Here is a 15,421-nt window from a genome sequence, read left to right as displayed (position 1 = left end):
ACTCAGCCAAAGACAAGGGCGACGTTACCCTCCCGCCTTTGTAAACTGGGCTTCCCGAGGGCTGGAAATGCAGAACTCCACCCCAGTATTTCCAGCCAAAAGTAAAGGTAAAGGTTCCCCCGCACATGCGTGCTAGTCGTTTCCAACTCTAGGGACCGGCGCTCATCTCTGTTTCAAAGCCGAAGAGCCAGCGCTTGTCCGAGGACGTCTCTGTGGTCATGTGGCCGGCATGACTAGACGCCAAAAGTTACCTTCCCACCGTAGTGGAAGACCCTATTTTTCTACTTGCATTTTTACGTGCTTTCGAACTGCTAGGTTGGCAGAAGCTGGGACGAGTAACAGGCGCTCACTCTGTTACGCGGCACTCGGGATTGACCCGCCAAACTGCCGACCTTCTGATGGACAAGCTCAGCGTCCTAACCCACTGAGCCACCGCGTCCCCTTTTTCCAGCCAAAGTCATCCTCAAAACAACCAGCTGCGCAGGGCGCACCGCTTGAAACAGCCCATGCGCCAAAAGCGCTTTCGGCGCTTTCTTTCAAAGGGGGAGGGACGATCGAGGAGGCGGAGTCTGGGGCGACGACCTTGGTTTCCTTTCCTTTTTTCCCCCCTCCCTTCCGGGCTTCCCTCCACGTGAGTTCTGCCTTGCTCCGTCTTTCTCCGGCCTTCACCATGCTGGTCGCCCGGGCTTTGCGATCCGCCGTCGCCGCCGCGCGCTCCTCTCTGCCGCTGTTGCCTTTGCAGACAAGCGCGCCCCGCCCCGCGGCCGCCGTTATTGCCGCTGCGGCCGCTCGGCCATTGACCCGCTCGCTCTGGGTGCTCCGCGGCTCCGGAAAAGGCCTTCCCGGCCTTCTGCGAGGCTCACCCTCCGTGTCGTGCCATTGCGGCGGCCTTCATACCGAAGGTGAGAGAAAGGATGAGTCGCGGGGGAGTCGGGAGCCGGGCGAGCATTCCCTTTACTCCCGCGGAAGCAGCCCGGCTCCTGGGTTAGGCGCGGCCGATCTGGAGGGAGTCATTGGATTCCGTCGGGGGTTGCTTTCCGCTCCTAACCTGCTCCCAGCAGGATCGGAGGTATGCTAGGGCTCGAGGGGTGCTGGAGAATAAGAGGCGAGGATTAAAAGAATTGGGATCACGGGTGAAAGACCCGAGGAGCTTTAGATGCTTGTGCTCCAAGGTTAGCCTCGTTAAATTTATTTATGTATGTATGTATGTATGTATGTATTTATTATTTATTTATTTATTTATTTATTTATTTGATTGATTGATTGATTGATTGATTGATTTATATACCGCCCTTCTCCCGAAGGACTCAGGGCGGTGTACAGGGCAGTAAAAATAAGAATACAGGATACAAGATTTAAAGTTAAGTGATTGTGCCCAATGTAGTAAGTTAGTTAAAAACAATGTTAAAACCCCAAACCCATCAGACCAGGTGGCTCATTCCTACGTCGATGCTTTACTACTAGGACAATTTAGTTTGAATCTCGAAAAGGTACGCGGGAGTGGTGGTGAGGGGCCCATGCGTTTTTGTTTTGTTTTTTTGCCTAGAAAGGCCGTTAGGGACGAGTTGGAGAAGACACACGTAGAAATTGAGTAAAATAGCGAGGCGCAAATTGCAACCCCGCAAGACATGTTTTCCGCATCAAGGTGTGCACGGGTATTAACTGGCGCCATGTGCGTGCAGTAAAATCCTATCTTGATTCGGCTTGTACAGACGGCTCATTAAACAGCTCACGTGGGTTGTTTTAAGGGGAAATGGGCTGCAGGTTGGAGGGAGGGGGAAAAGAAGAGCACAAACCGAAGATCATCCATGCAAGCAAAATCTTACTTTCTTCCAGTCATTACTGGCCCTTTTCAGATTTTCTAGATCTAGTACTATTGCAAAGGTCCTTCCTTCCCCGAGGAATTCTGGGACCTGTAGTCTGCACATTTCTGGAGGACACTGGTTGGGGAAGGTTGATCTAAAACTTGTGAGAAGTACGGTGGCTGAAAAGCTTCATCTAATATTGGTCAGCCATGAAGACAATGAATTCCAGACTAGAAACTATTTGGAATAGGATTGAAAGTAACATTTGGAGTTCTGTAATCCCCTTGTGCAAACCTGTATAGTTTCCAGTATAAAAAATACAATTGGATGCATCTCGGTCTGAATAACTGTGGTACAGTTGCTCAAAAAAATAAGAATCTGATTATAAAGGGATTGGATAGCTAATGATTTGAGATTCCTGTTTTCATAGCATCTGTGGGAATCTTGTCCCATGTAATAAATTATGTAATAATTTTTGTGAACCCAAAGCTTTTGGGTACTTAAGCCTAGAATTGAAGATTACGTGAGATTTTTATCCATAGGTTTGCTGAAGGTAGAGCTGTTGTCTGTTACTGATGGTAAGCTCCTTTGGGCCCAAACCTATGGTAAAAAATAAAAGCTTCATTTCTTGGCAACATTGTTGATGGGCTTCTTGGACACCTTTCAGCATTTTTTGCTGTCAGTTTAATCTACACCAGGAATTAGGATCAGATTGAAAACTACTTAACTTTTTTCTGCATGGACCAAAGTTAACTGGTGTGGGGATCTGCTGTGATTAAGTGTTACAATGCTTTAGTAATTAGTAATGTCATTGTGGGACTCACACACTGGAAGTAGCACTCGCTATATTGAGTACAGTTTGGATGCATAAAATGAACTAGCTGCTGTTCTTTTCAATCTGTAGGTGACAAGGCTTTTACTGAGTTTCTAAATGATGAAATCAAAGAGGAGAAGAAGATCCAGAAACACACATCCCTGCCGAAGATGTCTGGAGGGTGGGAGCTGGACATCCATGGCACTGAGGCCAAGCTTACACGGAAAGTGGCTGGGGAAATGTAAGTGGGCAAGAAGGTTGGCCAGTTACCGAACCTGCTTTCCGGATTTCAGTGGGTGCAGAAGGGGAAAGTCCATTGCTTAAATATTCTGGAGCAGGGGTGTCAAAGTGCTGGCTTGCGGGCCAGACGCGTCACATGCAAGTGGCCCCCGCCCCATTGCCAGCAATGGCAAAACCGTACCGATACGTTGCACGATGTCACATGACGTCACGAGTTTGACATGTCTGGTCTGGAGAGATTACATTTAACATAGAAGAATCACAAGTCTGGAGGAAGCCAGACATTTGCAGAAGTTGTATTGGGCCGAGGTTCTTAACTGGACCGAATTCACCCATTGATGATCTGGGCCTGAATATGGATTAGAAACTGGGTCTGCCCCACTCTAGTAGCATTCTCACCCTTATACCACATTTGTTAATAGAGTAATAGTTACATGCATAATGTACAGACATAACAAGGTTGATAGATCAGAATCAGACTGCTGCAGATCAGTAGATTTGATTGTTGTTGTTAGCTGCGCAATTGTGTCCAACCCATCACAACCCCATGGACAACGTTCTTCCAGGCCTTCCTGTCCTCTACCATCTTCTGGTGTCCGTTTAGGCTCACGCCTATTGCTTCAGTGACTCCATCCAGCCACCTCATTCTCTGTCGTCCCCTTCTTCTCTTGCCCTCAATCTTTCCCAGCATTAGGCTCTTCTCCAGTGAGTCCTTCCTTCTCATTAGGTGGCCAAAGTATTTGAGTTTCAACTTCAGGATCTGGCCTTCTAAAGAGCAGTCAGGGTTGATCTCCTCTAGGACTGACCGGTTTGATCACCTTGCAGTCCAAGGGACTTGCAGGAGGAGGAGACTCGCAGGAGTCTTCTCCAGCACCATAGTTCAGTAGATTTGATTACTATGTGACAACTCTGGCAATATGGTGACTAAATTTTAAGGATTGATTAATAGGGCTTCAGACTGAGGCAATTCATTTGAACTTGTTGCTGGGTCAGTGTGCGTTACAGTTTTTGAGAAATTGGAAGCCTTGGAGGCCATGTGTTACAGTCAAGGCTGCTCTCCTGCATTAATCTTGGTTTGTTCATTGTTGGTATGTTGTTCCCTAGGATCACCGTCTCCTTCAATGTAAATAACAGCATTCCACCAAGCACTGATGAACCCCCAGAAGGACAGAAGGATGATGAGGCAGAGGTAAAAAAAAAGTTCCTTTGTTTGGGGGCAGGGTAGGACTCAGCAGTGTAGACAATCAGTGAAGCATTTATGTCCTTGTGAAAGATCCTAGTTAAAAGCAGGTGACCTTCATAGCTCAATGAAGTTGATGAACTTTCCCCCAAGTCCTCTTCATTGCAACGCTAACAGGAGCTACATTAGGCTCCTTGAAAAGGAATGAAATACACACACACACACACACACACACACATGCATACTTAACAAATGTGGCAAGAAAAGTCATAAAACAGGGCAAAACTCACTTAACAAATGTTTTAACAGAAATTTGGGGCTCAATTGTGGTCATCAGTTGAGGACTATCTGTAGTTCAGACTTTGAATAATCAATAAAGACCTTACAGAAACATAGCTTGATTTCGTTTCTACAGTATAAAGAATGAAAATAGATCAACCTCATGTCTGGACATGCCCAGTACAACAGATGCTCCATTATCTTTGTGACAATAATTACTTGTATGTTACATCTATTTATTTCAGCATTATTTGCATAGTCACAATGAAGCTTTTTGTGTTATTTCTTATTGCACAAATGGCATTGATGCAGATGACATACAGTATTTTGGATACAATAGGCATCTGGAAATGGTAGGCAAAAGGCTCTGCTTTTACTGCAGTGCTTTACACAAAGCATAATTCTGCACAGAGTACCGTATATACTTGAGTATAAGCCGAATTTTTCAGCCCACTTTTTGGGCTGAAAAAATCCACTTCGGCTTATACTCCAGTCAACAAAAAAAAAAGAACTTACCGAGGACTTGCGCGCGGCCGAGCTACTTTGCCTGACGCTGCTGGGGTCGCCCGGGCGCCTCTGCTCGCCCTCAGCAGCACCTGGCCCAGAATCACATGCGAAACAAGCCCGGCAGAGGAGCCGGAGCGGCGAGCAGAGGCGCCCGGCCCAGATCCTGCAAGGCCCGGCCGAGACGCGCCCCCAGCAGCGGAGCTGCTCCGGCTCCTCTGCCGGGCTTGTTTTGCATGTGAGCTACTTTGCCTGATGCTGAGAAGACCCGCTTGGGCACTCGGGTTGGTGTCAGTCTCCGCAGGCCCTTCTCGTTTCCAGGAACGTCAAGCGCGCTTGGCTCCCCACCCCCACGGCAGGGCAGGGCAGGGCAGAGACTTGCTCGCCCTTCTGACGGCCCTGAAGAGAAACGAAGGGCTTGCAAACTCCCCGCGAGAAGCTGGGCGAAGCGCGCGGCTGGGCGAGTGTGTGCCTGCGCGCGTATTTACGAAAGAAACGCTCCGAGAGTTCTTCTTTCTCCGCCCCCTTGGGGGGAACTCTAGCGACTGCTGTAGCCGCGCTTCTCTTCTCGGCTCCGAAAATAGGGATTTCTACTCTCTCTCTCTCTCTCTCTCTCCCCTCCCCACCCCGCATTCTCCTGCCTCTTCGATTGCGACAATAAAAGGGCGAAGGGTGCGCTGGTTTCTTCCTCCTTCCTCCCCCCCTCCCCTCCCCTCCCCGATTGTCAGGTGAGGCAGCTGGAGGTCTGGCCGGGAGATTGTAGCCGTTTTGAAACGCCGCGTCTTGAAACGCCCGATCAGCTGATTTTCGGGTGGAAGAGCCGCGGCTTGAATCTGTTTGCATCTGCCTGAATTAGACCGAAACGGCCTGAATTTGACCAGAGTTGCTTTGTAATGGCTGGAGGAACTGCAGAGGAGGTCTTGCCGGGAGATTGTGGCCGTTTTGAAACGCCGCGGCTTGAAACGCCCGATCAGCTGATTTTCGGGGCGGAAAGAGCCACGGCTTGAATCTGCTTGTATTTGTTTGAACTTAACCAGAAACGGCTCGTAATGGCTGGAGGAACTGCGGAGGGAGTGAATGCTCCAGCCTGGAATATTTGGAAAGGCTGGGGGAACCGGATGAACTGCAGCTTAAGCGACTGTTGCCGGAGGAGCCATGGCTTGAAACGCCCCAGTTTTGGGGCAGCGTTTGCTTGTTCCCTCCCTCCCTCCCCTTTCCCTCCTCTCTAAATCCTTCCTTCCTTCCTTCCTTCCTTCCTTCCTTCCTCCCTCCCTCCCTCCCTCCCCTTTCCCTCCTCTCTAAATCCTTCCTTCCTTCCTTCCTTCCTTCCTTCCTTCCTTCCTTCCTTCCTTCCTTCCCCAGCCCTAATCCGGAAAGTGGAAGGAAAGAAGAGTAAAGGCTGGGCGGAGGAGGAGGGGAAGTGCAACCCTGCACTATTCAGCTCAGTGAAGTCACGCTTGAAACGGCTTGAAACGCCCGATCAGCTGATTTTCGGGGCGGAAAGAGCCACGGCTTGAATCTGCTTGTATTTGTTTGAACTTAACCAGAAACGGCTCGTAATGGCTGGAGGAACTGCGGAGGGAGTGAATGCTCCAGCCTGGAATATTTGGAAAGGCTGGGGGAACCGGATGAACTGCAGCTTAAGCGACTGTTCCCGGAGGAGCCATGGCTTGAAACGCCCCAGTTTTGGGGCGCCCCAGTTTTGGGGCAGCGTTTGCTTGTTCCCTCCCTCCCTCCCTCCCTCCCTCCCTCCCTCCCCTTTCCTTCCTCTCTAAATCCTTCCTTCCTTCCTTCCTTCCTTCCTCCCTCCCTCCCTCCCCTTTCCCTCCTCTCTAAATCCTTCCTTCCTTCCTTCCTTCCTCCCTCCCTCCCCTTTCCCTCCTCTCTAAATCCTTCCTTCCTTCCTTCCTTCCTTCCTTCCTTCCTTCCTTCCTTCCTTCCTTCCTTCCTTCCTTCCTTCCCCAGCCCTAATCCGGAAAGTGGAAGGAAAGAAGAGTAAAGGCTGGGCGGAGGAGGAGGGGAAGTGCAACCCTGCACTATTCAGCTCAGTGAAGTCACGCTTGGTTAAAAAACAGATTTAATAATAATAATAAGAAGAAGAAGTTGGGCTGATCAAATGTTTCAATAATGACTGAAGGAGGGCTGCTTGTACCTTGGTCTTTGTGCTGGTGTCTTGACATGCCAATACACTAGTACGGAAAGCTGCCGTTCACTTTCGGGGGGAGGAAAAAAAACACAACAACACCGCACGCTTTCCGCCCCGAAAATCAGCTGATCGGGCGTTTCAAGCCGTTTCAAGCGTGACTTCACTGAGCTGAATAGTGCAGGGTTGCACTTCCCCTCCTCCTCCGCCCAGCCTTTACTCTTCTTTCCTTCCACTTTCCGGATTAGGGCTGGGGAAGGAAGGAAGGAAGGAAGGAAGGAAGGAAGGAAGGAAGGAAGGAAGGAAGGAAGGAAGGAAGGAAGGAAGGAAGGATTTAGAGAGGAGGGAAAGGGGAGGGAGGGAGGGAGGAAGGAAGGAAGGAAGGAAGGAAGGATTTAGAGAGGAGGGAAAGGGGAGGGAGGGAGGGAGGGAGGGAACAAGCAAACGCTGCCCCAAAACTGGGGCGTTTCAAGCCATGGCTCCTCCGGGAACAGTTGCTTAAGCTGCAGTTCATCCGGTTCCCCCAGCCTTTCCAAATATTCCAGGCTGGAGCATTCACTCCCTCCGCAGTTCCTCCAGCCATTACGAGCCGTTTCTGGTTAAGTTCAAACAAATACAAGCAGATTCAAGCCGTGGCTCTTTCCGCCCCGAAAATCAGCTGATCGGGCGTTTCAAGCCGTTTCAAGCGTGACTTCACTGAGCTGAATAGTGCAGGGTTGCACTTCCCCTCCTCCTCCGCCCAGCCTTTACTCTTCTTTCCTTCCACTTTCCGGATTAGGGCTGGGGAAGGAAGGAAGGAAGGAAGGAAGGAAGGAAGGAAGGAAGGATTTAGAGAGGAGGGAAAGGGGAGGGAGGGAGGAAGGAAGGAAGGAAGGAAGGAAGGATTTAGAGAGGAGGGAAAGGGGAGGGAGGGAGGGAGGAAGGAAGGAAGGAAGGAAGGAAGGAAGGAAGGAAGGAAGGATTTAGAGAGGAGGGAAAGGGGAGGGATGGAGGGAGGGAGGGAGGGAGGGAACAAGCAAACGCTGCCCCAAAACTGGGGCGTTTCAAGCCATGGCTCCTCCGGGAACAGTCGCTTAAGCTGCAGTTCATCCGGTTCCCCCAGCCTTTCCAAATATTCCAGGCTGGAGCATTCACTCCCTCCGCAGTTCCTCCAGCCATTACGAGCCGTTTCTGGTTAAGTTCAAACAAATACAAGCAGATTCAAGCCGTGGCTCTTTCCGCCCCGAAAATCAGCTGATCGGGCGTTTCAAGCGTGACTTCACTGAGCTGAATAGTGCAGGGTTGCACTTCCCCTCCTCCTCCGCCCAGCCTTTACTCTTCTTTCCTTCCACTTTCCGGATTAGGGCTGGGGAAGGAAGGAAGGAAGGAAGGAAGGAAGGAAGGAAGGAAGGAAGGAAGGAAGGAAGGAAGGAAGGAAGGATTTAGAGAGGAGGGAAAGGGGAGGGAGGGAGGGAGGGAGGGAGGAAGGAAGGAAGGAAGGAAGGAAGGATTTAGAGAGGAGGGAAAGGGGAGGGAGGGAGGGAACAAGCAAACGCTGCCCCAAAACTGGGGCGTTTCAAGCCATGGCTCCTCCGGCAACAGTCGCTTAAGCTGCAGTTCATCCGGTTCCCCCAGCCTTTCCAAATATTCCAGGCTGGAGCATTCACTCCCTCCGCAGTTCCTCCAGCCATTACGAGCCGTTTCTGGTTAAGTTCAAACAAATACAAGCAGATTCAAGCCGTGGCTCTTTCCGCCCCGAAAATCAGCTGATCGGGCGTTTCAAGCCGCGGCGTTTCAAAACGGCCACAATCTCCCGGCAAGACCTCCTCTGCAGTTCCTCCAGCCATTACAAAGCAACTCTGGTCAAATTCAGGCCGTTTCGGTCTAATTCAGGCAGATGCAAACAGATTCAAGCCGCGGCTCTTCCACCCGAAAATCAGCTGATCGGGCGTTTCAAGACGCGGCGTTTCAAAACGGCTACAATCTCCCGGCCAGACCTCCAGCTGCCTCACCTGACAATCGGGGAGGGGAGGGGAGGGGGGGAGGAAGGAGGAAGAAACCAGCGCACCCTTCGCCCTTTTATTGTCGCAATCGAAGAGGCAGGAGAATGCGGGGTGGGGAGGGGAGAGAGAGAGAGAGAGAGAGAGTAGAAATCCCTATTTTCGGAGCCGAGAAGAGAAGCGCGGCTACAGCAGTCGCTAGAGTTCCCCCCAAGGGGGCGGAGAAAGAAGAACTCTCGGAGCGTTTCTTTCGTAAATACGCGCGCAGGCACACACTCGCCCAGCCGCGCGCTTCGCCCAGCTTCTCGCGGGGAGTTTGCAAGCCCTTCGTTTCTCTTCAGGGCCGTCAGAAGGGCGAGCAAGTCTCTGCCCTGCCCTGCCCTGCCGTGGGGGTGGGGAGCCAAGCGCGCTTGACGTTCCTGGAAACGAGAAGGGCCTGCGGAGACTGACACCAACCCGAGTGCCCAAGCGGGTCTTCTCAGCATCAGGCAAAGTAGCTCACATGCAAAACAAGCCCGGCAGAGGAGCCGGAGCAGCTCCGCTGCTGGGGGCGCGTCTCGGCCGGGCCTTGCAGGATCTGGGCCGGGCGCCTCTGCTCGCCGCTCCGGCTCCTCTGCCGGGCTTGTTTCGCGTGCGAGCTACTTTGCCGGCCGCTGCTGAGGGAAGATCTCTGGAGAGGAGCATAAGGTGAGCTGCTGCATTTCCCAGCCTCGGCTTATACTCGAGTCACCAACTTTTACCATTTTTGGGGGGTAAAATTAGGGGTCTCGGCTTATATTCGAGTCGGCTTATATTCAAGTATATACGGTACCTTAATTTTAGAAGACTTGGAAGCATTTCGGGGGAATCAGGTCTGTGCAGCTTCCTATGATGAGAACAGGATGGGAAACAGTTTCATCCATTTCATCCGAATTGCTGCAATCAAATACGATGTGGTTGGTGTCGTTGGTTCTGAGGTTTATGTTGTTGTCTTCCTTCTACAGCCTGAGCTGACATCCACCCCAAACTTTGTTGTAGAAGTAACCAAAGATGATACCAAGCAAACTCTTGTGCTAGATTGCCATTACCCTGAGGATGAAGTGAGTGTGGTCATTTTCTCTCTCTTGTCTTCCCTAAATGAAGTCCTCTTGTCCAGGGTTGGAAATCAACATAAAACAGGAGATTGTAATGAAGTAGATGTTTTAACTAAGCTTTCTCCATCGTTGCTGACATTCCAACCAGAAGAAGGATTTAGGGAATGCAATATAATCAGTTTTGCAAGGTCAGAAATGGTGCACCGAACATATATGTTTAGCTTTCTATTTAGGTAAACGGGATATCTGAGAGCTAAATGCCCTTGCAGGTGTTTTTTGAAACTCCCACAAGCTCCACTGTGCATGGTGAATTAAACCTGGATTGAGAAAAACTGCATCATAGCAATAGTAATAGCACTTAAGCTTATATACTGTTCTATAGTGCATTAGAGCACTCTCTGAGTGGTTTACAAATGTCAGCATATTGCCCCCAACAATCTGGGTCTTCATTTTACCAATCCTGGAAGGATGGAAACTTGAGTCCTGAGTCGGGATCAAAATCCAGGCTGTTGGCAAAATTTGTCTGAACTACTGCATTCTAATCACTGCGTCACAGATCTTGTGCAATATGGTGTGTTATTTATGGGCAGTCTGGATTCACTCTGCTGGAAAATGTTTTTTTTTCTTGCATTATACTTTATATTAATTATTATTTTTTAGTTCTTAAAAATTTGAAGAGAGGATGCTTGATCAGACTAAGGTAAAAGTAAAGGTTCCCCCGCACATGTGTGCTAGTCGTTTCCGACTCTAGGGGCCGGTGCTCATCTCCGTTTCAAAGCCGAAGAGCCAGCGCTTGTCCGAGGACGTCTCCGTGGTCATGTGGCCGGCATGACTAGATGCCAAAGGCGCACGGAACGCTGTTACCTTCCCACCGTAGTGGTCCCTATTTTTCTACTTGCATTTTTACGTGCTTTCGAACTGCTAGGTTGGCAGAAGCTGGGACGAGTAACAGGCGCTCACTCTGCTACGCGGCACTCGGGATTCGACCCGCCAAACTGCCGACCTGATCGACAAGCTCAGCATCCTAACCCACTGAGCCACCGCGTCCCTATGATCAGACTAAAAGCCCATCTAATTCAGATTTCTGTTCCAGCAGCATCTATCCAGATATGCCTTTAGAAAAACCCACAAGTGCGACTCCTTTTCTTGTTCCCCAATGACGCTCCCCCCATCTTCACTCTTGATTGTGCTACTTTGTTGAGAAGGAAGCCACTGCTAATACCACCAGCAGCTTCTTTTGAACAAGTGTTGGTAGTGTTCTCTGAGCTTGGCTGTTGGCTTGCAGACATTTCATTACCCAACTAGCTAACATCATCAGTGCTACTGAGTGTGGGAGTTGCGCTGGTGATGTTGCCTAGTTGGGCAATGAAACATCTGCAAGCCAACAATCAAGCTCAGAGAGCACCAAGGATTCCATAGTTCAACCCTGAGCTAGAGATACTGTCTTCTTTTGACTCTGCAAAATAGGCCTGTTGTGGGATGGAAGGGAATTTCCCTAGACTCACAATGTGTGTAATGCAAGTCCTCCCAATCATGAGGGCAGATGGCTGGATCATACGATGCCAAATTAGATGTTTGTAATGGAACAGGTTTCTGCCAACCTAGCAGTTTGAAAGCACGTAAAAATGCAAGTAGAAAAATAGGGGCCACTACGGTGGGAAGGTAACAGCGTTCTGTGTGCCTTTGGCCTCTAGTCATGCCGGCCACATGACCACGGAGACATCCTCGGATGAGCGCTGGCTCTTCGGCTTTGAAACGGAGATGAGCACCGGGCCCTAGAGTCGGAAATGACTAGCACGCATGTGCGGGGGAACCTTTACCTTTTACCTAATGGAACAGGTGGTTTGACTTGTGCAGAAGCACTCTGCTGTGGTTACAGTAATACACCAAGTAAGTAAGAAAGTCTTCATATTGTATAGATCATAAGTGTTCTATAGTTTATAGAGAGTAAATAATATGAATTGCTTGGTAATGACTTGGTTTTTTACCCATCCCATTTGAATTGTTCTGCCCAGCAGATTAGCCACAGTGGAGAAGGAGAAAGTGATATTTTTTCCATCCAAGAGGTCAGTTTCCAGCCTACAGGAGATTCAGAATGGCAGGACAACAACTATACTCTCAACACTGACTCTCTAGACTGGGTAAGAGAATTTGTAATTCACTGTGTAAGTTTTTATGAGTTTGTTTATAGGAAATTACTTTCTTCAATTTTGTAGCCTCCAAATAGGCTGAGATTGCAGTTCTCTCAGCCAGCATGAGTGGGCTGTCTGAGATTTCTAGAAGTTGCAGTTTCAACAAATCTGGAGGGTGCCAGGTTGACAAAAGTGTAAGAGTGTGTACCGCAGGCATGGCAAGTGAAGGAGGTGCTGGAATCACACCACACAAGAGACTAGGCTAAAACAGGTTGGCTGGTTTATGAGTCAGTTTCTTGTGAGGAACCAGCCAATGTTGTGTTAGCCAGGTTGTTGCCTAAAGCCAAAATATGGTTTGGGTATAGCATCTGGGTTGAACATTGTAGTGGGGTTCTCATTACTGAGCTGCTGCTAAGAAACCTGAAGGGACAATTCAAGATGTCACATGGAGTTAAGCTCAACTCAAAAGAGAGGTTATTTTTTTTTGAATCCAGGTTTAGAGTTTATTTTGTGTGACTCCAATCATTGAACATTCCTACTTGAGACAAATGGTCCTCCCATCATGGATCCCACAATTTAGGACAAATTGAAAAAATAGGGATTTCTCTCCCTGTGGAGTGTTTTATAAACTTGAAAAAAACAACAATATTTTATTTATATTTAAAGGCTTAGTTGGTATTAAGTGAATACAACTAGGGTTGGAAGTGCCACTAACCTTATCCTGCGATACTGAACTGGTGACAATTCTTTATTTGAGCATAAACCTGTATTCACCTTACCTATTAAAAGAATATGCAGAAGTATGTCTCCATTTCTTAAATCAGGGGTCTTCAAACTTGGCCCTTTTATGACTTGTGGACTTGCATGCTTGGCTGAGGAATTCTGGGAGTTGAAGTCCACAAGTTGTAAAATGGCCATGTTAGAAGACCCCTGTCTTAAATAGTCTGGTACCATAGCCCTGGAGAACTTTTTTACTCAAAGGTTTTCTTGAGCATCTGATAAAGAAGCTCATGAAAGCTGATAGTTTTTATTTTATTTTAATAAATGTAATGAAGTACATTTGTTGGAAAAAGTGTTACGAGACACCTGTTTTCCCCACCGTAGACTGACTGACATGGCTGTCCTTCTACAATGTGTGCATTTCTTGTGTTCTTCTTACATGTTCTCAGGCCCTGTATGACCACCTGATGGATTTCTTGGCCGACCGAGGGGTGGACAATACATTTGCAGATGAGCTTGTGAACCTCAGCACAGCCCTGGAGCATAAAGAGTACATTCGGTTCCTTGAAGATCTGAAGCATTTTGTCAAATGTCAGTAGGCTGAATGAGCTGCGTGGAGGTCAGTCTTTCTTTCGAGGGAGTTTGAGAGTGGATTACTTTTTGCCCTCCAAAACCTGGACTCTAATTTTAAAACCCCAGGAAACTAGAGAAGAGAGAATTGAAGCTTTTCTCTGGAGTTGATTATATCCACTTGGGGGTCAGAGGGGGAATGGGACATTGCAGCCATTCTGCAACTGTAGACCGTCCAGCTGTCAACTAGTTTGTGGAGGTTTGTACAGTTTAAAAAGGAAAAATAAATAATGTGAAAATAAAAAATAATGTTGAACTATTATTGTAAAGTGTGTGTATGCTTGGCTTTCTTCCAATTTGATGTGGTTCAGATATATGGAGTTCCTACCCAACTGCAGAACTCAACCTGGATTAACTGAATGTTGCCATGTTAAAATCAACATTAATATGCTTTACCCAAAGATACTGTACATGCTCACCAATAAAGGAGAATATTTGTAGCTCAAGGTTGAAGTAAGAGATCCTTGGTACTCTCTGAGCTTGGTTGTTTTCTTGTAAACGTTTCATTACCCAAACTATGTAACATCATCAGTGCTGAGCACTGCTCTGCAAATGTCTGCAAGAAAACAACCAAGCTCAGAGAGCACCAAGGACCCCTCGGATACTTGCTTTTATAGCTTGATTTGATGGCTTAGTTCCCACAGCATGCTAAAGTATTTCCTGGATCTGCGTACCTGAGCCATGTGGTTTAATGTAGCCTAGGAAATTAGGGAGGGGTTTTTATATTTAAGGGACGCGGTAATTCAGTGGGTTAGGACGCTGAGCTTGTCGATCAGAAGGTCAGCAGTTTGGCGGGTCAAATCCCGAGTGCCGCATAACAGAGTGAGCGCCTGTTACTCGTCCCAGCTTCTGCCAACCTAGCAGTTCGAAAGCACGTAAAAATGCAAGTAGAAAAATAGGGACCACTACGGTGGGAAGGTAACAGCGTTCCGTGCGCCTTTGGTGTCTAGTCATGCCGGCCACGTGACCACGGAGACGTCCTCGGACAAATGCTGGCTCTTCGGCTTTGAAACGGAGATGAGCACCGGCCCCTAGAGTCGGAAACGACTAGCACGCATGTGCGGGGGAACCTTTACCTTTTTTATATTTAAGCATTTATGCAATGTATCTACTACTTCAGTCATGGTGGTTTGCAAGTATGACCATGAGAATCTTAGTAATAATGCACTAAGCAGTACATTGGATTTAACAAGGCATGCACATCTGTATAGCAGGGTTGTGTCATGCTTCAAGTGCAGAAACAAAACTACAGGTAGTCCTCAACTTACAACCACAATTGAGCCCAAATTTTCTGTTTCTAAGCAAGACATTTGTTAAGTGAGATTTGCCCCATTTTACAACCTTCCTTGCCACAGTTGTTAAGTTAGTAACATGGTTGTTAAGTGAATCTGCTTCCCCATTGAGTTTACTTGTCAGAAGGTTGCGAAAGGTGATTACATGACCTTGGGACACTGCAACTATCATAAATATGAGCCAGTTGCCAAGCATCCAGATTTTCATCATGTGACCATGGGGATGCTGCAGTGGTCATAAGTGTGAAAAATGGTCATAAGTCACTTTTCCAGTGCTGTTGTTACTTTGAATGGTCAATGTGAACTGTTGTAAGTCGAGGACTACCTGTATTCAGGTCAGGATAGGAGGAATGCTCACATATCACCCATTTGGAGTTCCCTAAAGCAAAGGTCTCCAACCTTTTTGGTTTGGCGGCCTGGAAAGGGAAGCAGGCACCGCTATGTGCGCATGTGCAAATGGGCCACGTGCAAGCGCATGTGCACACACAAATGGCCACATGTGAGTGCATACACATGTGCAAATGGGATGCTCTGGGCAGTGCTAGTGCCGGTGGGACACTCTGGGTGGCAGTAATGCCGGTGGGACGCTTGGGGGCGGGGCGGCGCTGGTGGGACGCTATGGGTGGCACT

The 15,421-nt window shown here is 48.5% G+C and overlaps 1 protein-coding gene across 2 annotated transcripts; it reads left to right on the top strand.

Moving 5' to 3' along the window:
• The first annotated feature begins 609 nt into the window (after positions 1-609).
• On the top strand, positions 610-13,761 carry C1QBP (complement C1q binding protein). Of its 2 annotated transcripts, none has more exons than XM_081313496.1 (6): positions 610-902; positions 2,710-2,860; positions 3,964-4,048; positions 9,928-10,023; positions 12,036-12,158; positions 13,319-13,761. In XM_081313496.1, the coding sequence occupies exons 1-6, from the start codon at positions 671-673 to the stop codon at positions 13,466-13,468; spliced, it is 837 nt and encodes a 278-aa protein (XP_081169622.1). In that variant the 5' UTR covers positions 610-670; the 3' UTR covers positions 13,469-13,761. The 2 variants fall into 2 exon arrangements, with proteins under 2 accessions (XP_081169622.1, XP_081169621.1); XM_081313495.1 differs by having other exon boundaries at positions 12,033-12,158.
• Positions 13,762-15,421: the final 1,660 nt, after the last annotated feature.

Source organism: Vipera berus, assembly GCF_964194415.1.
Source record: "Vipera berus genome assembly, chromosome: 1".
Taxonomy (NCBI): domain Eukaryota; kingdom Metazoa; phylum Chordata; class Lepidosauria; order Squamata; family Viperidae; genus Vipera; species Vipera berus.
This window is presented reverse-complemented; position numbering and strand designations above follow the sequence as displayed.

What these genes read in the sequence shown, in the direction of transcription:
- C1QBP (XM_081313495.1), top strand. Translation starts at nt 671, where the DNA reads ATGCTGGTCGCCCGGGCTTTGCGATCCGCCGTCGCCGCCGCGCGCTCC. An exon ending in CGGAAAGTGGCTGGGGAAAT is followed by an intron (nt 2,861 to 3,963) that starts GTAAGTGGGCAA and finishes GTTGTTCCCTAG; the next exon opens with GATCACCGTCTCCTTCAATG. An exon ending in AGAAGGATGATGAGGCAGAG is followed by an intron (nt 4,049 to 9,927) that starts GTAAAAAAAAAG and finishes TTCCTTCTACAG; the next exon opens with CCTGAGCTGACATCCACCCC.